This window comes from Cebus imitator, unplaced genomic scaffold (assembly GCF_001604975.1).
Source record: "Cebus imitator isolate Cc_AM_T3 unplaced genomic scaffold, Cebus_imitator-1.0 Scaffold533, whole genome shotgun sequence".
In the NCBI taxonomy this organism is placed as follows: domain Eukaryota; kingdom Metazoa; phylum Chordata; class Mammalia; order Primates; family Cebidae; genus Cebus; species Cebus imitator.
This window is the reverse complement of record NW_016107848.1, coordinates 986,592-1,012,282: the sequence shown is the minus strand read 5'-3', so window position 1 is coordinate 1,012,282 and position 25,691 is coordinate 986,592. Positions and strand designations below refer to the sequence as shown.

Below are 25,691 nucleotides of genomic sequence, written 5' to 3'. Positions count from 1 at the left end.
CAAAGCCAGGACTTGAATTTTGGTTCTCTTGATTCTAAGCCCAGTTCTTTTTCCTTGGTGTTCAGGCCTGCTATCGTGTGTTTCTGTAAATGAGAATTAGTTCATGCACAGTTGGTGGACGATAAATGATGTTGGTATGAGGAGGACATAGTGTTGGCTCATACATGATTTAGCTAAAGGGGTCCCAGTGACAGTAGAATGAAAATATTCATTGGGAGAAAGAGAAACCCTTAGCTTGGCTGCTGCACTGGCATCAGGAGTCCCTGTCAACTGTATTTGTACAGATTCAAAATAGGAACTGACCCCGGTGCTGTCAGGCCGGGCCTGTGTGTCTTCTGGCTCGTGGCCACTTGCACTGCCTCCATGCCCACCTTCATGGGTGGCCCCGCTGACTCACAACTTCACTTCTAATTGCATTGGTTTATCTCTTGTCTGCCTTGCTCTAATTTTCAGCATTTCTACCTCATTATTTCTGTATATTTTTAATATCTAAAGTGAGAGTCCCTGGCCATGTTGGTGGCCTGATGGGCAGCAAGGTCTGTCCCCAGCTACTAGTGATCATTGCTTTGGTTGATGCTTCGGTGACAAAATTGCAAAAGTTTGTAAAGTTCTGCCCCAAATTTATGTTTCTCATTAGCCCTGTTACTTAATCTCTCACCTTCTGATTAGGAATACTTATTTACTGTTGTTAGACACACAAAATCACATGGATTCATTACAAGAATGGGTAATATAAGGTGAATTCTACTACTTTCACTTTACAAAATAAAAAACCCCAGACTTTAAGTGGTTGAGTAATGTTTTCAAGCGGCAGAATAGGAGCTGAAACCAAAGTCAGCCCGACTCTACTCACATTGTGGTCAGTAGCTACCATGTTGGAGAGCACAGCTGTAGATGATCGTGCTCTGCTCTACCATGTCAGTTTTCTGAGCTTCACGGCATTCTGGGCTTGCAATTTGTGACATTTTAAAATATTGCAGAATGACCCGATTATTGGAATACAGAATTGACGCTTTCAGTCACAGAATGGTGTTCTATAAGAAACGTCTTGTTTTGTTCACATTTTTGCAAAACTAAGATTTAAAATTTAAAGGAATACCTGAGTTCAAATACAAAAGAATATTTGACTTGCTCCTAGTTTTTCCCCCCAAGATCACATGGTGAGGTTAGCCTGAAAAGAGAAAACTGGGAGATATTGTAATAGCCAACTTTAAATATTGAAAAGGCAATTTTACGAGAAAGGATCAGATCTCTATATAACCAAAGGTGGCCACAGGGAGAGCAATGGATAAAGAAAAGTCAGTTCTATGTGAAAAGAGAGGAGGCTGGCTTGGAAGAGAGTATGTGCCTTTATCAGAACAAAGTAAGTATATGAAATGTGTGATCTGTGGTCAACCCTAAATAATTACAAAACAAAGAGCAGATTAAATCAAATGTTAATTTTTAAAAAAGGAAATTTTAAAAATAAGATGTAAAGTAAATGAAAAATAAAACAGAAAAGCAATAGAGAAAACCAACAAAGTCAAAAGTCGGAGCTTTTAAGAGATCAGTAAAATTGACAAAACCTTAGCTAGAAGGATCAAGAAAAAAAGGTAATTACCAGTTTTAGGAATGAAAGAAGGGTTATCATGACAGAACTCATTGACACTGACACAATAAGAAGATATTATAAACAATTTTATGTCAGTTAATTTGATGGATAAAATGGATAATATTTTAGAATACGACACGATAAGAAATAGAGTCTGATTAGCCAATAGCTGCTAGAGACTTTGAATTCATAATTTGAAACTTTTCCAGAAGGAAAACTCTAGGCTCAGATGGCTTCACTGGTAAATTCTATCAAACATTTAAAGAAGAAATAATAATGCCTCCACACAACCTGTGTCAGAATAGAGGTGGGGAGAAGACTTCCTAGCTTATTTATTGAGGCCAGCATTACACTGATATCAAACCAAACAAGACTATTCCAAGAAAAGAAAATTACCGACAAATACTCATTATGAATATAGACACAAAAATCCTTGACAAATCAAATTGCTGGGTATTAGCAAATCAAATTCAGCAATTTATAGAAAGAATAATAAATACTTAACCAAGTGGGATTCAAGAATGCAAGAGTGGTTCAACTTTGCAAAATTAATTAGTAATCCACATCCTTAAGAGATTGAAAGAGAAGAAGTCTATGATCATCTCAATAGATGCAGAATAAACATTAGATTTACATTTATGACTTTTCAAAAAGAAAACTCTAAGAAAAATAAGAATAGAGGTAATTTATTTAATCAAGACCACTATGAAGATCGAACTGCTAACATTAGGTTTAATGATGAAATATTGAAGGTTTTCCACCTGAGATGGGAAACAAACCAGAATGTATTTTCTCACTACTGTTATTCAACAATGTAGATGGAGATTATGGACGTTGAAAATAATGAAAGTAAAAGAAGTGAAAAGTGCACAGCTTGGAAAGGAGGAAGTATAACTCTCTCTCTCCACAGATGACATTCTTGTGTACAGAACAAATCCTTAAGAATCTCCAAAAAAAAAAGAAAAGAAAGTACAGCACATATGAGTAAATTTAGTAAAGCTGCTGGAAATGAGAAATCAATATGCAAAAATCAATAATATTTCTACAGTCTAACAATGAAGAATTGGAAAATAAAAATAAAACCTTTTTGGTAACAACATTCAAAAACTTAAAATACTTAGGAATAAATTTAAAGAGATTTGGAAAGAATAGACAAGTAGAGAGTCCAGACATTGATCTATGTGTATAAGACCAAATAATTTTTGCCAAAGACACTAAACCAATGCAATTGGGAATGAAAATTCTTTTCAACAAAAGGTTTTGGAACAATAAGCTATCCATTTTTTAAAATAGCATTGATCTCTGCATTGTATTATATACAAAATTAATTTGAGACAGATCATAGATGGAAAGCATTGATCTCTATGTCATGTCATAAGCAAAATTAATTTAAGATGGATTATAGATTTAAACATAAAAACTAATATAATAATGCTCTAGAAGAAAACAGCAGAGCATCTTTGTGACCTTTAAGTAAACAAGGATTTTTTAGACAGGAATCAGAAAGCAATATCCATGTAAGAAAAAATTGGATACATTGGACTTCATCAAAATTAAAAACATTATTAAGAAAATGAATAAAGAAGGTATGGACTGGGAGAAATTCGCATTATAGATATCTAACAAAGTATTTGTATTCAGAATTTGTAAAGAACAACACCTCAAGGATAGAGAAATTAGCTTTGAAATGGACATTAGACTTAAATAGGCAGTTTACAAAGAAGACAGTAAAATGGCCAATTCTTGCCTGATAGATGGCTCAATACCATTAGCCATTAGGAACATGCATTTTAAACCACAATTGATACCTTTATACACTCACCAAAAGGATAAAATTTTAAAAGACTGACGATGTCAAGAGTCAGGAACATACTCATATCTCTTATGGGTGTGTAAAATAGTACAACCACTCTGAAAAAACTATATGACAGTGTGTTTTTAAAGTTAATTATACATCTGTTCCACAACCAAGCAATTCCATTGCTACATATTTACCCAGAGAAAGAGAATGAGGCCCGCCAAAAGATGTGCCCACGAATGTTCATAGCTTTTCTAGTAATAGCCCAAACCTGGAACCAACCCAAATGTCCATCAACGGGAGAATGGATAAACAGATTTTGGTATAGTCATAAAATAGACTGTGACTCAGCAATAAAAAGTACCACACTGCTAATACACAGCAACATGGAAAAATCTCAGAAACACTGTTTTGAGTAAAGCCAGACACAAATGAATAGATACTATGTGATTTGTATGAATTTCTAGGAAAGGAACCTATATGGGGATAGAAATGAGAATGGTGGTTGTGGATGGCCTGAGGGAAAGAGGGTATACCTAGAATGGGCAACAGGAAACTTTTTGGGGCATAGAAGATGTTCTATATCTTAATAGGGGTGTAGATTATACAGGTGGATACGTTTGTAAAAACTTATCCCTGGAGATTTATACAGGGCACTGTATGTAAATTCTACCTCAATAAAACTTTATTGAGATAATAAAATAGCAACAGCCTTATCTTTAAAGGTTATAGTCCTTCTGTGTGCATTGTAGAAGGAGTAGCTATGAAGGACTTAGCAGACACTTCCAATTCAGTCGTCGTTTTCTTGAGCCAGAACTATCCATAGAACATGGTGAATTGTGGGTGCTCTCATCCTGCCTTCTTCCAGTCCCAGAATCTGATCACCCTGTTGCTGATTCTGAGGAAGACCAGAAGCTGAGACATAATATCAGCTTCTGAGATAAAAGCAGTGTGACCTACAGGGACAATGATTAATTTTAGAATATGACAGACCTGGTTTTGACCCCAAGCTCCACCACTTATTCTGGGACAAATTGCTGAATTTGTCCTGAGCCTTGACTTCCATTTTTGTAAAATGAAGATAACCATTCTTGCCTGGAGTGTGATTGTGAGGAGCAGTTCCAAGCTTTCTCCTTTAGTGGCTTCTGTGAAGCCGTTCCCAATTTCCCTTACAAATCAACTGCCTTCCCAGTTACACATTTTCATAGCACTTCTTTAAAGCATCCACTATAGACGTAATTTTGTATGTACTCAACATGAATGTGTGATTAATGTCATTTCCCACCTCTTCCCCCGACTGTAAGTTCCTCCAGGGCAAGGAACATGTGCATTTTTGCTCACCAGTACCTACTACAATATCTGGCACAGGGCAGGTAGGCAATACATATTTGCTGAAAAAATGAAGACTGCCTGATGAATGAAAATTTTTATTGTACTCAATTCCTCTCCCACTTTGACAAAAACAGGTGAAACCATAGATCTCTGCTATCCATTCCTCCCTGTCTCCTCTAATTCCAAAGATATACACACACACCCCACACTACCTAGGTGATGGGGGGAGGCTTCTTTTTTTTTTTTTCTAATTTCCCTGAATTCACTGGTACCAGATTTTCCTTGTCTTACAACGTGTGTGTGTGGCAAAGGCATTGAGAAGCAGAGTGAAAGAGGTGGGGTTGGGAGGGTTGGGGGTGGGCATATGGGGAGATTTGCCTCTTAATGGCAGCTTTAAAGAGATAACCCTGCCCTTAAGGAGCCCAGCAGTAAGAGACTTTGTCAGTCATTAAGAAATCTGCAGCGGCCTTTGTTCGTTCATAAGAACTTTCACATTGGAGGGCACTCCAGGCCACCTATCGCTGCCTGCCATCAAGGCTTGGGGGTTTCATGTTTATCTGTGTTACTCGTGTGTTGAACTTGCACTGGCCTCTCTGAGTGGTTTTAGGAGGCTTATTTGTCAAACCCAACTATCGTTTGGCAAGATTTGCCTTGTTAGAAACGGGCAACATGGCAGTATATTGTTACTCTGCCTTCACTAGCGCTTTTGTTTTTTATCTCATTTTCTGCCTTGAGGGGAGAATACTGCTGAGATCTCATGGACTGGGACAGCCTGTAGCACTAGGCAGTCCTCTACAGAGTCCACCTATCACCGGCTTTAGTGTTCAGATATTCAAACATTTAGATGGAAAAGTGTACTTACTTTTTTTCAACTTTGTATTTTGCAATCATTTGTAGATTCAAAGGAAGTTGCAAAGAAAGAAAAAGGTACGGGGAGGTGCCATGCACCTTGCATCTTACTTTTTGTTTTTATTTACAAATGCAATACATGAGCATTATGGAATTTCAAAGAGTACAAAAGCATACAAAAGTGCCTGTTCCTCCTCATTAGTAATTGAGTCAATATTTTTCTAATATTTTTCCTATGCACAAATGAATATATGGATGTGGTTGGTTTATTTATCAAAAACAGGATCATGCTGTGCAGCAAACTCCTTTTCTTTACCCAGAATCAAAGTAAAAAATATTTCTGTGTCGGTAGCCATAGCTGCCGCATATTCTTGTAAACAGCAACATAATCAGAGAGAAAATGTTTCAAACCCTTATTTTTAGGAAACATGGCATTTTTTTGGAACATTGCTAAAGAAAAGTTAGTATAAGAATGAGCACACTGCAATTCCAGACTTCTCAAACGAAAAAAAACATTTTCTAAGGGAAGCTCAGACTCTCAGACTCTGTTCCTGGTTTTAATCAAATTATTCTTGTCTGTAAACAAACACCTTCTCCAGGAGAAGCTGGAGGTGAATCGTGTTATCACTGGTATGTCTTCCACTTTAATAATCGGATGTTTCCATTCCTTTAAGTGCTTAATCTTCCTGTTTAGGAAGGTAAAAATTCTGCTACTTGTCTCAAAAATGGCCTTTTGTCCAGCATGCTGAATAAGACTCAGGGCCTTCCTTTGGGAGTCCTTAGCAGTGGGAGAGATCAATTCTAAGGAGGTCTTGAGGGAGGCCATGGGAAGTCCTACCGGGACCCTCCTCGAGGGTGGGTGGGAAGCCAGTTCTCCCTAGTGGGTAGGCGCTGTCCGTGCATGGGATCTGCTCAGTGCAGACGTGCTTTTAAAAGAGAGGCTGGCTTGCTCCAAGCCCCCTCCAGACAGAATCGCCAAGGGCAGAAAGTGAAGTTGCCGCACTGGGGATTGCTCCTGGCTATTTTGATGGGCTCAGGTCCTGGAGATGAGGCTCCAGAAGCAGGAAGCCCTTGTTGTCTCATGTTGGATCCGTCTTGTCTCTGCAAAATTCAGACCCCTCAGGACACTGGCTGGAGGGGATGGCAGTGTATGACAACAGTGCCAGAGGCTGACGGGAACTAGCTGTTAAAATAACCACAGGTCTCGCTTTGAACCTCAGAAAAAATGGAAAACTTGATTCTTCCCTTGGAGGAGAATCAGACTGATTGATTGAAGACGTCTCTGTCTTATCACCTGGCTTGCTACCCGTTCTCTGCTACCCCCATGCTGACCGTGGGCACAGTGGAAGGCTCGCCTAAATTCCCATGACTGGCACTCTTTTATTTCTGCCAGGTCTGGGGAGATGATTGGATAACGTGTCTGATTCCTCCAAACAGGCTCTTAATGGGCAATATTTACTTATCACTGTTAGCTGGAGTCGCCATCCTCCCATACTTTGCCTTTTGACTCCACCAGGACCTCTCAGCCTGTAACCCAGAAGTCAATGCAGACTCCCCTCTGCATCCGCCTGCACACCCAAGGCCCGCTCTTCTGTACTCCAGTGACTCTCCATGGCTGCCCCTATGGCCTGAGGTCATTCATTCACTCTACAGATGTTCGAGTGTTTGTATGCCAGCCACTAGGCGTGAATGATGAGCAAACTCAGCCCTTCTTGTCCCTGCCTTCATGGTGCCTGTGGCTAAGGGAATGAAAGTCTTCATCTGTGTTTCCTAAGCTTTCTCACTGGACTGCTCTGTTCTCAGCTTGGTTAACTCAGTTCATCCTCCATGTAGTCTCCAGCGCATTAAAAAGAAAACACCCCCCAACCCTGCAACCCAAGTCTTAATCTCATCTTTCTTCCTGATGGTATAGAGACAGAAGCATCACTGTATGAAGAGGCAAAAGAGCAAAGGCTTAATTTTAACTCTTCCGCTGATCATCTGTGTGAGTTCTGGTAAATCTCAGTTCTCTCGCTTTAAAAATGGAGTTGGAGCAGATAACACCAATGCTAAAATTTATACTGATTCTAATCATTAGCTACAGCTAGGAATGGAAATTTGCATAATTTTTAAAGCACTTTATCAAGATATGATTGCTATATAAATAGCTATCCATGTTTAATATATACATCTTGATGAGTTTGGGAATAAGTATACACCCATGAAACCACCACCACCATCAAGGCTCCAAACACATTCATACATGACCTTATTTCATCCTCATGACAACCGTGGGAGGGATACTATTCTCAGCCCCCTTTTATAGGTAAAGAATCTGAAGTTTATAAAGTTTAAGTAACCCGTGCATGCTCCCCTAGCTAGCAAGTGGCACACCAGAACTCAGGACTGGTTCCCAAAGGGGAGCTCGTTTCTCTGTCTGCTGTGCTATGACCTATCACTATGTTCATGAGCACAGAGCTCATACACTCAGTACAGGATTAGACTGGAATTGACAGGGCTAAAAAGCTAAAAATAGAATAAATCACAATAAAATAGCTTATTAAAATGATCCCCCAAATCACATCTAAACCTGTAGGCTCCACGGGTCTAGATCTTGAGCACTGATCACTCCTATCCGTGGAGCTGGGACTTAAGGCAACCCCAAACCCTGGAGAGTGCAGGGGATGGACGAGAAGCCAGCCAGAGCCCTGGGCAGAGGCGGAGAGAGCAGACTGTGAGGACATCTGAATGGCTTCATTTTCACTTCCTCATTCTGCTTTTCCTCTCTATTTTTCTCTCTCGATCTCTATATCTGTTTTCCTCTCTGATTATATTTATATCTCCCCTTCCCTTCTACGTGGTGGAGTGAGACTTTTTCCCCACTCTATGCTTTCTCTCTCATTCTCCCTTAGTTATTAGCAATATGATTTGGGGGTTTTTATGGGCACAGAAATTAAGCGACCTGCCCGGAGGTCATACAACTGGTAGGGAACGATGCTGTGATTTGAACCTTGGCTTCTCAGATGGTGCCCATTGACCGCAGTCCATCTTGCTTGTTGAAGAGGCGGTGACTGTGAATAGGTGAAAGCAGTGAGAGATGCATGCTAGCCTCTCTGCGAAGGTTCCTGTCCTCAGGCTCAGCCCTGGGCAGATCACTAGTTTATGTGCCAGTGGTGAAGAAATTAAGCACTGCCAGGGCATGACTGAGCAATAGTTGGGTGATTGCTTTGGGCCACAGACCTGGCTTTTCCCAAACATTTGTTCTAGCCAGTGAGGTGTGCAAGTTGGAAAAGGCAGTTAGAGGCAGCATGGCTAAAGGGGAGGAGGGGAGGCTGCAGGGGTGGGGGGAGTGGAGCTGTAGGCAGGGGCAGATGCTGTGGAAAAGGAATTGGAGGGAACAGCTGAGATTTGGGGGACTTAAGCAAGGTGAGATGTAATCACCCCCTAAAGTGTCTGTGAAGCCCTCGCTAGCGCTTTCAAAGTTTGCTTCGTGTTTTTAAACACCCAGTTAGCCGTTAGAACGGTGTCAGGTGAGATGAGTTCAGTCAGTGAAGCCAATCACAGCCGGCGTCCGCCTGAGAGCCCCGGGCCTGATCTCCAGGTGATGGGCTACACCGGCCTGCTCAGAAGCTTGACTCTCAGTGAAAGACGCCCCACAGGCCCCCAAGGGAGGAGCGCTCAGCCCACGGGCATGCCTCTTGGGAGTGCTGGTCCCAGTTCTGAATGTTTCCTTTTTAGCTCTGCCAGTGACACCCCCAGTCAGCAGTCCTCTGGCCTTCCCCAGCCTCACAGCAGGGGAAGGGCACAGATTAATCATTTCTGTCCCCGGATCTTTGCTCCCCGCGGATCCCACTTTTATCCATAAGTGCCTCTCTCCCCGGCCGCTCCGTCCCCTCTTCCCTTGTCCTCTCTAGGCATCTCCCACTTGTGTCAACCCGTCAAAAGGAGGGGTCCCCACGGTGACTGTGATAACGGGCCTCTCACAGGTCCGCCTGTGTCTTGGCTGCACAGCGTGCCTCGATGGGGACAGGAGGCCCAGGCCACCCTGAAGCCCTGGTGGGCGGGCGCTCGCAGGCCAGCACCCCAAAGTTGACCTCTGCTTCCTGAGAGCTCTTGGAGGGCCGCCCAGGAGGGAACGGGAGGTAAGTGGGAGTCTTCCTTCCACCTAGAGCACCTGAGGCGGCAGGCACTGATTGCAGGGAGAGGAGGACGCGTGTAGCCACGCCGCCCTCGCCCCCGGGCCAGAGAGCTGCCTCAAAGGCAGTTCTGGAAGCGTCTGGGAGTAGGCCCCGGGCTCCAGGGGACCTGCTGGCCCTGAGCAGCCTGAGGAGGTCTCCATCTGGGCACATGTCTTTCCCTGGCTGCGCCCACAGCAACTGGACTTCCTCCTGCCCGTGACGACGTTGGTTGAACACAGTCATGAGTTTGGTGAGACACAGACTGTATCTTATGGCCCTTCACAGCCCCAGTGTTTATGGTGATGGTTCGCACATAGTAGGCATTCAGCATCGTTGCTGCCATCTGAGAAAATTAAAGCAGGAAAATGTGATTACCATTAACAGGCTTACTGCCCAATCATGGCTCAGAAGATAAAAAATACAAACAAGCCTTGAAGAATGGAGTAGGGAGACAGAGAAAAGGAGGCACCCGGAGCAAGGGCTACTTCAAAGGCAGAGACCTGGGTGGGGCATTCCAGTCCCCTCAAGCCCCTTCCTGCCTGAGAATTAAAAAAAACTAGAAGAGGGAGAAACAGAAGAATCACCAGCCATGAGGGTATAAGCTAGCCCGGGAAAGGCAGGTTCTTTTGCTGCCAGCCCAGAGTCAGGCTACCTTAAGCGCCTGTCCTGTCTGAGACTGTGGCTGACATGTCTCCCCAGGTGAATATAAAAATACCCAAAGGACAGAGCCCTTCCGCAGCGGTTGCATTTCATCGTTGAAGTTCACAGGCTGAAACAAGTTGCATCTGCAGCCTCACACACAGAGAAAACTCCGGTAATATAGCAATTTTTTTCCCTTCACTTTGACTGAATCAAATAAGAGTTTGTCCTTTTAAATTGTCTGCAGAAAATGTAAATTCTAAGCCTGAAAGTCATTCAGAGAATACTGCAGGGCATTCGGAAGGCAGAATGACAACATGCCAATTAAAAACGGTTGCCTGGATTTTGTGGGGTACAGTGGGGGCTCCAATAATCAACAGCACCATTTATAGAGATGTTTGTCCTTTTGTATTTTAGCAAAAGAAAAAGCAGGAATAAATATACTTGTCCAAGCCTGAATTTCTAATTATAGTGGCATGATTCTTTAAGATTCTCCCTGCAGTATTCACGTTTTTACTCTTTGGAAGAAAAAAAACAAGGCTGTTCAGAGCAAGTTATTTTATTAATAAATGTTAGTTCCTGACTTCTGTGTGTGCTTATTGGAAGGACTAGTTCAAAGTCCAGGAAGAAACAGAAATGATCAGTGCTTACGGGATAAAGAATTTTTTCCAGAGAGTGTGATAGATAACAGACTAAATGAAGGACCAGGTCCAGAGTCAGACTCTGGGCACATCCTGCTCCTCCCTCCTCATTTTTGACCAGCTCTTCTCTAGATGAAGGAAACAATGTTGCTAGGCCATCTTCAGAAGGGAAGCAAGCACCAGGCCCATTGCCTCCTGATTGAGAAAATGTTCTCAAGGCTGATTTATCCTTCCAGACTGCAGGGCTCTTCTTGAACAGTGATTTCAAAGAGTTAAACTGCTTCCATATGTCCAGCATGAGAATGGAGTTTGTAGCCTTTGGCAACCTCAGCTGAGTCCAGCTGCAGCTGCTACCTGTGTGTTCCACTGTGTGTGTGTGCGTGCGAGTGTTCTCACACACACACCCGCACGCCCGTGTGTGCAGTGACATCTGAACCATGTTCTGACTGTGTCAATGAAACTGTTATGTCTTTGTTGGGGAGATATTAATTCTGAGCAATTACAGCTCCCTCTCTCCTCATTCCCTCCCACCCCCCTCCCCTCCCTTCATCTGCTCAGCAAGGACCATGGACCATGTCAAACAATATACAACAGAGAAGAATGCAAATAAACTTTAGTCTGCATCGCCCAGCAAAGCAGTTAGCCGCCCACTTGCAAGATACTTAACTCTTGTACACATGATACACAAAGAACGCTAGCTACTTTCACCAATCCCTTCAGACCAAAAAAAAAAAAAAAAAAAAAAAAAAAGGCAAAAGAACTGATCCTTGTCTTTCTATCTGTGAGGTTGCAGTTCCTCCTGCTAATAAAGGAGCTTTCTCCCATGATGCAGTGTGATAAGGATTGGCCTACATGTAGTCCAGCAAGCCACCGCTGATGTTTTCTTGATTAGGTGTCTTATCTTCCATTGAGCTGCATCTGATGAAGGTTGCTGACAGCATAATGGCTGGGAAAACGTCGGACAGCTCCATAAAATGGCAGCTATGTTATGACATGTCAGCCAGGACCTGGTGGATGGTAAGTTTGGCGTAATAACATTTTTTTCACCCACCCCAAAACTTCCCTCCCTTCTTTCTTTCGAGCTCCTCCTTTATTGTTCCATGCACGTGTTATAAAGTTCGCTGCCTGTGGAAAGTTCAAGCTCAAGTTGTGGGACCCTGGGGTGCCTCTGCACACCAGTGCGCTAGATAGGATTTCCCTGCTATTGTGGCCAGGGGCATAGGCCTTCTTTTTAAAAAGGCAGCATGAGTTTTTGTTCACTTTTTTTTTTTTTTTAAGAAAAATGCAAATGGTACAGTCGATCCCAGGCCGGCTGCTGTGAAATATATGGAGGTGGGGCAGTCAGTAGGGGATTGGAGCCTTCTTGGCTAATTGTTCTTGCATTGGTCTTAAAACAGAGTAATGTACTTCTTTCTTCGGCTCCTCTGAATAATGATTCAGATAGTGTATTGTATCATGTTGTGTGCGGCTCCCTCATCAGTATGCGACTGTCCCCCACGCTTTGCCTTAATTTGGAATCCACCTCCCTTTCAATGAATACTGTAACTGGAGCAACCACTGATTACTATGCCACTCAGCGTAATTAAATTTAGTTAATGAGGATATGCATATTCAGTTCATTATTTTTCTTTGCTCGGGCAAATGTGTGTGGGTTTGTTGTTGCTGTTTTTCCCCCCTTATATGTGTCCAGCTGCAAATGTGGTGAAGAAGGAAAGGAGCTTAAAAATTCAGGGATATTGGTGACTCCTGTGACTCAACTTTTAGCATAATATTGGGAAGAGAGAAGTTGTAACCTAACTTTCTGTAATCAGAGTGCTGGGATGAGAGGCGGTAGTTTGGGGAGAGAACGTCTTTCACATCCCAAAAGTGCTACATGATAAATTTCAATATACAGATTTCTGTTGTGTGGACAATGGTCTCTTGTATGCAATAGTCGTGACAAGAATGGGGAAACCTTCCACAGGCGAGCATTTAATATGACTATTAAATTCATCATTGGGTTCATTCATCTGAACATTTTCTTTTCTCATTTTCTTTTTGCCCCTTTCATTTTCTGTCTTGATTGCTTTTACTTGTTTGCTTCGATAATTATTGTGCTTACTACAAGGGCTGTTTTTCTCACAATTAGTACAGTGGAAGACAATGGGCACTTTATTCTTGGTGGGGAGGGGTATGGCCAGCCCTGGTGGTCAGCCCATCTACTCTGCCGGGACAGAGGGGAGCTTGGTCGGATTAGTCCTGGCTTCTGGCATTGCCGAGCAGGAGGGTTTCTTTTGAATGTGTTTGAATTTCCTGAAAGGTGGATGTTATGCTGTTGCTCCTAGTCGTCTCTTGAAAGCTCAGTGTTCAGGGAGGCTTCCCGGGAAGCTGAGTCCTTCTCCACACCCTTTCTCATTAATGTGAGACGTGTAAACCTGCAGGAAAACTTTTCTGCTGCTGCTACTTGTTGCTGTTTTGAGTACTTTGACTCAGAAAGAAAGGCCAGTTCCTCAAGGAGAGACAGAAACCTCTCTCTCTCTCTCCCCCTCTCTCTCTTTCCCCTCACCCCTGTTTTATTCCTGATGAAATATATTTTACAAGTGATATAAACGCTCAAGTGGCAAACTGTTATTTATGGTTGTATCTCTTAACTCTACTTTAGTACTGTGCATGTACATGGTGAAATCAACTGGCAGATGCTTGGGGGAAAATGCTGTGAAATGTTTGTGTAAAAGATTTGCTTTATGTGACAATACCAAGGCTTGGAAGTGATGTTTTAATAGTTACCCTGCCTCTTAACTGTCATTTTTGATTGTTCTAAGAAGTGAGTTTTAAAATCAATATTCTTACTAAATGAAACATTTTCTGTTGGGGAAAAGTCAAAAGGTTTACTCTATACATTTTTACTGAAAAGCTGGGATTAATATGGGCCTGATAAGCTAATCACTATTAATATTTTGCCATTAAATTTCATCATTCTACTTCTGTTCAGCCAGATTGCAGCTTCTCAAGAGAAGTCTGCTATGAATATTATTATTAAAGATTTGCATAAGCTGATTCTTCATTTTTAGAGATTGTGGTCTTTTATTGCTGTGGAAATGCCGAATATGTATAGGGACAAGTTCAGAGGTAAAATATTAGGCTAAACATCATTGCATAATTTATTTTGATATTTAATCTTCATTCAGTTACATGAACAGTATGTAAGTTTCTTTTTGGGGCCATCCTGTTTTAATAAACTTTGTTAATTTGGCACCAAAGTGTTTAAGGGATTATTATTTAATGTGTCATTGAAAACTTGGCATGACAGATGCTTTGTGGAAAACCTAATTAATCAAACTAAATGATTTCTTATCTCTAGTAATACATTGGAAGAGGGAATTTAGAAGAGAGAGAATACATGGGGGCTACTTTTACATGGTTCCGCTGTTTTGGATGTAAGGGAGTTTTTTTAAAATGTGTTTTAAAGTTCTTACAAACTCGTTTATTGTGGTTCTTCTCTCACCGTGACACTGATTCTTTTATTTTTACAATAACTCTGGGGTCTTTGTGTAAGAAAGGATATTGTGTCCTTATTTGACTTAATCAAATGAAATTTTAGTAAGCAGATCCTGAATTCCAAAGCTGCAGTGTTAAAGAGTCCAGGCAATTGCTTCCTGACTTATTGTCTGTTTCAGTTAGATTCTCTTATTGTGTGACAATGATCATAAATTCTACTTGACAGGGAAAAAGCCCAAACAAGACGTAGTTGTCCAATTCTACATCTGTTTTCCTTCCTAGACAGGCATGTTTTAGCAAAACAGAGGGAGGAAAAACATTTTATTGAGACAGCTAAAAATAAACAAGTACACCAAGAGTAAACTCCTGTGTGTACATGTTAAATATCATCTACCTACATCCAGTTTTTAAAATGATGCATCCTTACATGTTTTACTTCTTTAGATTATTTTGTACGTGACATCTTCCAAGGAGAAAAATCATGTAAGCAGTTTAAATTACAGTTGCTTGGCTATATTTAGAGTTCTGTTAATGACCTTTCACATTACTTAAAAATACCGCTTGGAATATATTAAAGACATATCTCCTAAATTGCACTATTTCATTAATGGTTATTGATGATGCTTTAAACCACTCATAAACTAATAAAAACAATATTTGGACTTTCCATTCTATTTTGTACTGCATATTTAAAGCTTTCTGTAAGACTTAGAACTTCTTTGTCAGCTATGTGGAACTTCTGAGTAGCAGGCATGCACCAGACATTGTTTTTTTCTCTAACTTTCAGTCTAATCCTTTGAACCCATCAGAACCAGGCCAGAACACTTGTAAATTTACTTTAATCATGAAGGGTAATTATTTGAATATTAACCTGTAAAATTCATTTGAAAAACTAATTGCCAGTCTATGCAACTTGAAATTCTCATAGTCTTGTAAATAGTAACCACAGTGAATGGGCATATAAGCACAAAAACTAAGCTAGATCTTATATTATCCAAGGTTATTCTTGGTTGAACACCAATCAGTCTGCTCAGTTGTGATGTACTTTTCATTTGTCTTAAAAGAAAATCATTTTTACTTTTTGAGAAGTTAGTGTGTTAAAATAGCAAACCAAGTACCCTTACATAATCTTATCATTTTGTTTAAGACAATGTTAATAATAGTGACAAATCCATCAATTGTTTGCTATACTGATTTAATAATCAAATTTTGTTCTCAATGTTAATTTGAATTAAACAGCTTGGCAATGAGTATCAGTATATGTAGACCACACTGAAAGTATAATTTTCACAGCAAATATTTCTTTAAAGCCTTTGAGAAGTTGAAGTGGAAGATCTATAATTGACTATTTTAAACTGAAAATCCTAAAATTAATATATTCTCTTAAAAATGCTGAAACTAGTATCTCTTACAGTCTATATTTCATTTTCTTTTACTGCAAACAAAAACATTTCTAAAGAGTCTGATAAATATGCAAAATACACATATTAGAAAACTTCTGCTTAATCTAATAACCACATTTATACTCCTGTGGCAATCTACCAGCCATGCAAAGATATATCTGAAAATCAAAATTCAATATTTACTTAATTTCAAATTTTATTTTATTTCTAGCAATGTAATTGAATATGTAGAAATGTGGAAGAAACTAATATATACCATACCCTACATCTAATAACCATATCAACTAGTTGCCTAAAGATATTATGTCTAAATAGTGGATCTATTTGTAGAATTAGAAACTATAAAATTTATGTTTCACTCGACAAATACTTGTGAAGAACATACTATATGCCAGGCTCTTTCTAAGATGCAGAGACCAATCCTATCTCCCCGCTCTGAAATCAAACCCATGTCACAGTGTTATGGGGTGGGGGATAACATCATATTAATGAAAGCTTCTGAATAATTTGTTTGTCACAGACAAATTATACTTTTTTCTTTCATATTTTCTCCACCTGTATTATTTAGTGATGCATTTTCATTTGTAGTACCATTTTAGCACATTTAAATAAAAGTGAACTGTATGAAAGATAGGGTAAAATACATTAATATTCTTCCAAGATACTTTCTTATATGGGAATAACTTTTATTTCATTTTCCATGATTTATTTTCACTTACAGGCTTGCATAACAAATGTTACATGTAAACTTTGGATTAAAAAAAGTATCCTTAGATCCTATCTTAATAAACAGTGATTAGATGGTTATTAATTTAATCAGGGAGTAAGGAAACACAAGTGCCTGCCTATCCTCTTTTCCAGTTCTTTTTTGGAAGCAAAGGGTCATGTTCTCAAGGAGTGTTATCTCCTCTATCTATGGGAAAGCTGGTGTTGATTTTCCAGTTTAGAGACTAGTCAACAAAGGGAGATATCTGATGCTCACGACGTCATTGAAACTCCAGCATATTTCTGTAACATGGCTGAATGATGTCAATCACTATTTTTAGGCATTTTTAAATTCCCTGAGATGATTATTTTGTGACATTTTCTATGCTGTGATTTGTAGTATATATTGTTCCGAGGGGGTGAGAAAGTCTGCTCAAATATAGGAAAATGTAGCAGGGCAGGAAAAGAGAATTACATTCCCCTGTTGCATCTCAATGTGCAAAAAAGTCAGGCTATTGATATTCAGTGCAAAAGTTCTTTTCACAAGAAGTTCTGCTAAGGGATATATGTAGCTATGCTACATATTTTATTAACTTTTAAGAATTCTAAATTTTATTGCATTTTAAATGCTTAGCAAAGAGCCAGGAGAAAAGAAAGTACTCAGGAAATGTTCGTTATGATCATTGTTATTTCAACTTACACTAAGCATGCTTTATACATGGAACAGATTTAGCATAGCATGTAAAAGATAGCTTTAATAATGATTTCCATTTCTTACTGTTCTGACATACATTTTACCCCAGCACCTCCCTAAAAATATGACTTTATTCGGAGACCTTTTTTTCTAACTTCTCACATACTGTGTTCACTTTCTGAGGTGAGAGCATAATGGATATGTTTATGAGCACAGGGCTGAATCCTGGGAAATGTAGATTTGGTGACCTCTGGCAAATGAATTTGCTCCTCTCACGGCTGGTAGAGGCAGCTGTAAAGTGCAGATAATCAAACTCATTACATGTCGCTCCAACATGTCGTGAGGATGAATGAGATAGAGTCGGTGAGGCACCTGGTGAATGCTTTGTACATACAAGGTCCACGACACATACCAAAGGGGGCTAATAAAAATTGTGGCTATACAGGCTCAGGTTTGAGCACTTAGCAGGTGCCCAAAAATACACACAAATAACACGGCGTGTTATTTGAATGGAACCATAACATTTCCTATGGGGCTTTCATCACCATGTTGACTTTTTAAAAATTCACATGAACATTTTTGTGGGAACTGCATATATTAAATGAATCATAAAAATTCAGTATTTTCCATTTCAAATTGCAGCAGATTTCTTAAAAACAGAGATTCCTGAAATATTTTCTCAAGGTTCGCAGGATCCAATGGCTAATGTTACACCTTAGCTTAATTTTAAACACTAAATACCATGATTTTAACGATAAAAGAAACCAATGATTATGGAGGGCCTCCTCTTTGCCAGGTGTTTGCCTGGTACTTTGGGAGGCAATTTATATAAATCATCTCTTTCAGTCTTCAGCACAGAACAATAACATTGGCATTACCAGAACCACTTTACAGGGGAGGTCACTCAACTTCAAGGTTAAGCAACATGCTGAAATGCACTCCACTGATAAGGGAAGAAGGGGTGAGAACACAAAAACCCTCAAAGTTTAAATAAACTTTGTCTGCTCGTTCCCCAGAACCCAACCATTGACTGTTTCACCCATATGATCTGGGTTAGAACTAATTATTGGTGACCGTGGTAAGGTGTTTTACCGTTGCCTGCTTTACATCTGTCTTCCCCTCTGGCGCTATTTCATGCTTCTTTCGGGGCCTCAACTCTCCCTCTGCATTAAATGGGTTGGGACACTGGCTTCAGAGCTGTGTCTGAGAACTGTAGAGCCCTGGGATTGGAGGTGGTTGAATTCTTTGGAAATGTGATTCCATTCATCTTTCCTCGAGACAATTAGACTCGCTATAGTCATAAGCCATCTGGGGGAAATTTTTTGGAAAGAAATTGGCAAGCAAAGTGTTTCCATTTTCAGGTTTTGATATCTGTTTACCTCATGGAGCTCTTGTGAGGCTCCAATGGGATAATACACAGTCAACAACTTGAAAACTGTAAAATGCAAAACAAATCTAAGGTATACATGTTATTATCTGGTGGTGTAAAACATGGGTAGGTGAAGAAAAGCTTTCCAGAATTTTGCTGATGTTATGGAGTGTGATATAATGGTAAATTCTCACCAGGCAACAGAGGAAATGCCGGCTGCTAAAACAATGTAGGATGCTGTTTGCAAATTCTGCTGCTAAACTGAAATGTATTAATCCTCCAGATAACAATGCAGTAACATTTCACCAACATCCCATGTAACAGTACTGATAATATCCACCACCTCTTTCTGTACATTTAATGAGAAGGCATGAAATTTTTAAAAATTTCACCTGTGCCATTTTGCAGTTCAACTCACATTTTTCATTGATCTAAGTTTGCTTTTCTCCTTATACCACAAAAGACTCTTGATCATTCTTAAATGAAGTTATAATTTTAACTCACACTTAGCTTGTATTATAATGGGAAAGAGCTACCTGATCACATGATGAATAGTACCTTATGTTGTAAATGGGATTTTTCTGTTATTTTCAAGATTGTGAGATAACAATATTACGTGCAACTGTTTGAGAGAAAACACCCTAGCATATCTGATACATTTTTATGCTGTATGTATGAATGTTTAATATAAATGGGTCTACTATATTATATGGCATTTATTATGCATGAATATAAGATTTACCTTCTATTATTTAGTTGCTCAAGTGTGCAACCAAAATTATAAGCCCCAAGAGGATGGGAACCACATCTTATTTATTTACCCTAAACAGCATTTTGTACATAAAAGGCCCTTAATGAATAACTGCTAAATTGCCTCAAGACTGTTACTATCCCATTTCACTAATAGAGAGGGGAATCCAATGAGCACTCAAGTTCTGAGTTGATCAGTGGTAATGGACTCAAATCTGTGGACCCAAGCTATGAATTGTTAGCTGTCTTTTTCAAGATAAAACCTAAATGTACTAGAGGTTGAAATTATGATGAAATTAGCAGCCAAGTTTTAAAACTGAAGGTAAGAGTAAGAAGAAGACCCATAGCAAAAGCAGCAAGTTTGTCTTTCTCTGCAAGCAGACAGGCTTATGGTCATTAGTAAGTGGTAAGGCAGCAGATGGATCTTCCACCCTCGTCAGCAATCATCATCTCTGTCACAATTCTTTTATCCGAGTGACTGAGATCTTGCAGGGGTCTAATAAATTAGAGATTTTGGAAAAGGTTAATATATTTGGCGGATAAATGAACAAGGCAAAGTGACTTTGGAATAAGTGAGCTTTTGGTATATTTTCCTGTTTTTGATGTAATAAGTTTCATTTGAGAAGACTGACTATTTTTCCAGTGTAAGGCTGCAGTCATTTCCCCATGTTTGTTACCTTTATGGCGATGTCGGGAAGGTCTCTGTCATGGGCTGGCATTTTAACATTTAGTGTTTGGGTGACAGTTAGAGGCATACACGGGAATAACAGAAACCTAAAGTGGAATGGGTGGACTGTGGGGGTGTGGGTTTGTGGGAAAGTGGGAAGGAAAGTATCGAATCACTTGTGAAGAGGTAGCTGCTGATAAATAATTTTGAGAAAGAGATATTTAAAGTTAAAAAAATACTCTATTTGGATTCGGCTCTGCTTTGACCACTGTAAGTTGCTGTCTGAATGAAAACTGAGCCAACACCAAGTGTGCTCAGATATTATAAACTCTGCAGCCCAATCTCCAGAGCCCGGACAGTCACCTGCCCCGCTCTCAGAGCCCACTTTTCCTCAGGGCTCTCATGAAGTAAATCTGAGAGGATATTTTGTAGGCCCGTGAAGAAATCTGGTGCCTCTCAGCTGAAGGAGCTGCCAAGGACACTACCCCTCTATACCAGCAGAAACTTTAAAAAAAAAAAAAAACAAAACCTCAGTTCACTTTAAAATATCTGAAAATAAGCCCCTCTCGTGCTTATTTTCAGATATTTTAAAGTGAACTGATGGTAGAGACACAAGGGGGAAAAGTTGATTGTGGATTATTACTTTTGCTCCAAGCACTCCAGTCACTATTACAGCCAGGAGCAGTGTTCTCCCTTTAGAGCAGAGCCTCTGGTTTGAAGGAGGGAAGGAGCTGTGTCTACAAGATAAGCAGTCTTCACTTCACCTTCAATAGTTCTTACCTCTATTTCAAGGTTCAGTGCTGATACCGGCAGCTAATCTGGTGGAAATTATGCAGAGGGAAATAAACTTTCACTTCTCCAGTTTGGACTTTGGACAATAAAGGTGGGAGAATATGAAACTCAAAGTAACATCACATATGCTGTAGCAGGCTCTGCAGAGGATAAAAGTTACTTGATTTTCCAGAATTTCAGGTAGTTTGCTATTATCGATAGTCCTCAATGACCTCACACAAACTTTCTTCTCCTTCTCTAATATTTCCTTCAGTTTCCTTTTAGGTGGAATCATGGAATGCTATGTAATACAATAATAACCAAGACTTTAAAAGAGACAGCAATGGTTTTTTAATTCATACATAGAAGGAATAACACTAAATTGTCATTTAATTTTTCCAATAAGACATTAATTATCGTATGTGAGGCTATTCATTTTATTGGCACCAAAGATGCTTGTAATGGTACCCCACATAATACAAAACACATGTTTATGTAGCATGAATGTTCAATCAATTAGTTTACATACATAAATTCTGGAATATTGATGACACATGTTAGTTTTTAGTGGGAAAAAAGCCAGCAAAGCTAATTTGATGCATTGATCCTTGGGACCTTTGCACAGATGTGAACCTTTGACTTCATCACAAGTGATTTGGCTGACAAACAGTAGCTTGTAATTATTGTTGCGCCATCATAAATTAATTAAAAAATCAATCAATCAGCTTAGACTGGGCAGGCCAGCCACATTTGTCAGATTGGGCAGTTTCCCATCACTTTACTTCCCTCACATGTTCTCTTCTTATCAGAAACTTTGAAAACATTTGCTTGTGCCAGATTGGCTTTCTCCTACACTTCCAAACAATAGCATGGGTGTGGGGAGATATTGCTGAGGTATCTGCTAAATGCCTGGCCATAGGACTACCAATGGGTAGAGTGAATAATTATCGAGCATTCAAAGCATTTTGGCCAAAGCCATCTCCCCAAGCAAAGGATAGAGAAATAGCAACTCAATCTTTTGGCAAACAGGTATCATTTAGGGACCGAGTGCTTGCTAATGTAACAGTTTTCAACATTGTCCCAAAAAGTGCTTCTTTGATTATCTTTCCACCCAAGCTTATATTTTGAAAGATTTCATTAACTGAACAAATTGCATTTATTATACTGTGAGCTGTTGTTGTATTTTTCAGATATCACCATTCACAAAGTACTTCTATGTGCCAGGTTCTCTGCTAGGTACTTTGCATATATTACCCTATTAACTAACAATTTGCAACAACCTAGAAAAATATATGTAATTCTCATTTCACAGCAGAAAAAAACTGAGGCCCACGGGATTTAAATAGTTTGTCCAAGCTTACACGGCTGATAATGGGCAGTGCCAGGATTAAAAGTCAGGTTATTGGCACCTCCCATAACACCATGATTAACCAAAGACATCAAAGGACTTGTGAATAGAACATTACAACCCATGTTTTCACATGGAGTTGATGTACTTCTAGCCTAGACCAAAGAGATTTGATATTTTAGTTAGAGGACAAAGCTTTATTCTGGTTAAACCTACCATTTTTGAATGGTATTGGTGAAATATTTAAAAAAATAGTTCCTGCATAATTTTATTCAACCCCCTTTCAAGAAATTTGAAAGGGTGGGAAACCTCTGAATCCTTCTTTGTCCTGCTCACTAAAGTCAGTGTTCCTGTCAATGCAGAAGCATCATCCACCGCTTTATGAACAGGGTGTCATTTCTTGTTTTTGTTTAGCCTCAATTTCTTGCCCTGAATCAATGGGGGCAGTGGCATGACAGCTAAGCATCCAAAGAACCAGATGGATGATGTCCCCAAACTGGTCTGTAAGCATAAGTGAGCCATTTAACCTGAGTGCTGATTACTTTTTAAACCACCATAAATGAAGCAATGGAAAGGCAGTGGTTTCTCACTTTTTGGACCTTCCATCATATACACATAAAACTAAAATAATCTATTCATGAAACAGTCTTACCCTTAGTACCTGAAGTGCACATTTACTAGTTTTCTATTTTATGCTATTTCATCTTTTTAAATGAAGGTGCTGTCTCCCTAAACTGATATCTTGACCTGCTAATGGGTCATGACACATGGTTTGGAAAATACCATGTGAATGCAAAAGTTCTCTGTAGAAGCAAAATTTAATATCCGCACAGAAGTGCTTCAGATTCTTGTGTTTAGAGGTCTTTCATTATTTCACAGATTCTTGTGTTTAGAGCTCTTTCATTATTTCAGCCCCTCCTTTTAAAGGAATTTCATACTCATTGGAAGAGAGTGATTATTTTGCAGAATGTGATCTTGGTCTGTGGCACCATTGCACAACATTCCACTGAGGTATTTCTCCTCTGAGCTGCTCTAAGTACAAGTCAGTCAGCCCTTGGAAGAAGAAAAGATTGGGTGCAGAGTAAGTAATGTCGATCAGGCTGGGTCTGTGTTCATAATGCATGTTGAATTCTTATCTTAGATCTTTAGGAAAAAAGCACCTATTAAGACAGACCCTTATTTTGTAAATAATATCATGGAATGAAATTGGAAAGTTTTAGGGAAAAAAAGTGTATAGCTCGTAAATACTATTTAATTGGTCATTGAAAACATAAAGAAACGGCCTTTTGGTAAAAATTCAAGTAGATAGATAGAATGAGTATTTCCTAAAGAGTTATTTTTTCCCTGAAATTTTTAGTAGAAGCAAATCTTCGGTGCAATGTAAGATAATATCTATTGTGCTTTACATATCCTCATGTGAACGAAGGAAAGTTAAACATTATAAATATTTTCTTTAGAATATGGACTTCATATTTTCACCAATCTGAATTTCATGATGTTTATAAAGTAGAGAACTGAGGGGAAGCTAAAATTAAAATGGGTCAGAGTATGGGATATAAAAATACCTTTTGGAGAGTGTTTTAGATTACGTAGAGAGGAAGAATAGCATTATAGGTAAGGGCCGAGGCATCCAGGTCCAGACTGTCTGGTTCAAATCCCAAGTATGCCATCGCCCAGCTAGGTAAACTTGAGCAAAGGTTTTCAGTGACTCAGTTTCCTCGGCTGTTATGTGGGGGTTGTAGCAGGATCTGCTTAGTAAGATTGTTGTGAGGATTAGATGAGTCGTAGTCATAAACCATTTTGCCAAGCATATATCGAGTCCTCATGCTAATAGTAATTAACTCTAAGTAGGGCATAAGCACAATGCACTTCAGTAAAATGCCATAAAGTAAGTAAGGTACACCAATAAAGAAAGACACAAAATAAGGTTAAAAAACAAAAACAACCCCTGCCTCCCAACCTACCCACCCCTGCCAAGAAAAATCACAACAGAAACTACAACTAGGAGAAATGATTCTTAGCAGTTAAGTCAGTGGCTTTAGGGGCAACTAAACAATAAGCTCAACCAATTTCCACAAAGACTTTGCTTACTTTTCTGAGAAAATGATTTCTCCTAGATTCTGAGCTCCAGTTCATTTCAGTGTATTTCCTCCTTATGTCATTAATTTTATTTTTGCCCTAAACTCAATGGTAAACTTCTGCAAAGCAGAGATCCAATCTTACTTAGCCTTATATTTCTTCCTGGCACTCAATATCCTTATACAAGGGCCCATCCCATCAGACTTGTTGAATGAGTTTGAGCTTGCCTTAAGCTCTAGTCTCTTAGCCCATCATTAGTGCTTTGAGAGCCCAGGATACACAGTTTATTTATATATAAAGCCAATCCTGCTTTTCATAGAGGCACCCCACCATCACCACCATACATACAACTTAAAAATGAGCTGTGCTTTAAAAGCTTATTAGAAGCCATTCACTAGAAATTTTGTGATAAGTGTAGTGGGTCCAAAAAGACCCATCAAAGACAGTTTCACCCACAGTGCAGCAGGTAAAGAAAGGAGGGAGTAGTTCTTTAGTTTCCTTATCTCTACAACTTGGTTTCCCTTCTTTTTCTTCTTGAGTTTCTTCCCATGGTCTTGAGCCCAGAACCTGGAGGACAAAAGTAGTGGGGTTAGGAGTAAGGATGGAAGGTTGACCTAATAGATAACTTCCTCCTACTCCTCTTTCTCATAGCCACTTTACTTTTTGTTTCCTGCAAGGCTATCCCCAGTCTCACCACTGGATATCAGATCATAATGACAGCTAGGGAATCTGGCTATCATTTGAATAATGGGTAACATTCATCAGGAAGACTCTTAACAGCAATGGGCCCATAAATTTGTGTGGAATGGTGACAGGGATAGGTACAGGAGGCAGGAAAAGCAGCTTAGTTCTCAAGGTAGCCTCACTCAGCCCCATGGAGCAAGTCAGGAGTTGCCTGTATCCATAGACATAAACACCTGTCCTCTATTGCCTACCTTGCCTCGAAACACAGGGCATGGCCATAGATGGAGGGGTCGCTGACCTCTATAGAAAAATAGGTTTATGATGACTTTGTTGCTAATGTCTTATCATTTAGGCCATCCATATTTCCAATGACATATAGACCCCAACCTTTTCTATCAACACTCCATTTATAACTGCATAAATATATTCATTCTATCCAAAATTTTTTATAGTGTATTTATAACAAATGCTATATGAATAAGGCAGGCTTAGTGCTCTTCCTTGTGGAGTTTACATCTAGTTAGAATACAATGCAATAAGTCCTTTGTTGCTGAGGTATTGGCTGTCTTGAAACTACATAATAGAGGCACCTAACTCATCTCGAAGCTGGTGCAGTTTCTTCAGATGCAAATAAGAGAGAGAAGATTAATTTCTGCAGAGGGATGAGTGTATGCAAAGGCCCAGTGGCAAGAGAGAGCACGACTCTGAACTGGGAAACAGTGCATGGAAAAAGGCAT

General features: G+C 39.7%; 1 protein-coding gene across 6 annotated transcripts in view; it reads left to right on the top strand.

Annotated features, from left to right (window-relative positions):
* Positions 1 to 11,773: 11,773 nt before the first annotated feature.
* Positions 11,774 to 25,691, top strand: part of NFIB (nuclear factor I B) — a 441,470-nt gene continuing 427,552 nt past the window's right edge. For all 6 annotated transcript variants that reach the window (XM_037733504.1, XM_037733509.1, XM_037733508.1 and 3 more), the window contains exon 1: positions 11,774 to 12,024. In XM_037733504.1, coding sequence (XP_037589432.1) covers positions 11,929 to 12,024 — 96 coding nt within the window. In that variant the 5' untranslated portion in view covers positions 11,774 to 11,928. The remainder of the gene's footprint in view (positions 12,025 to 25,691) is intronic.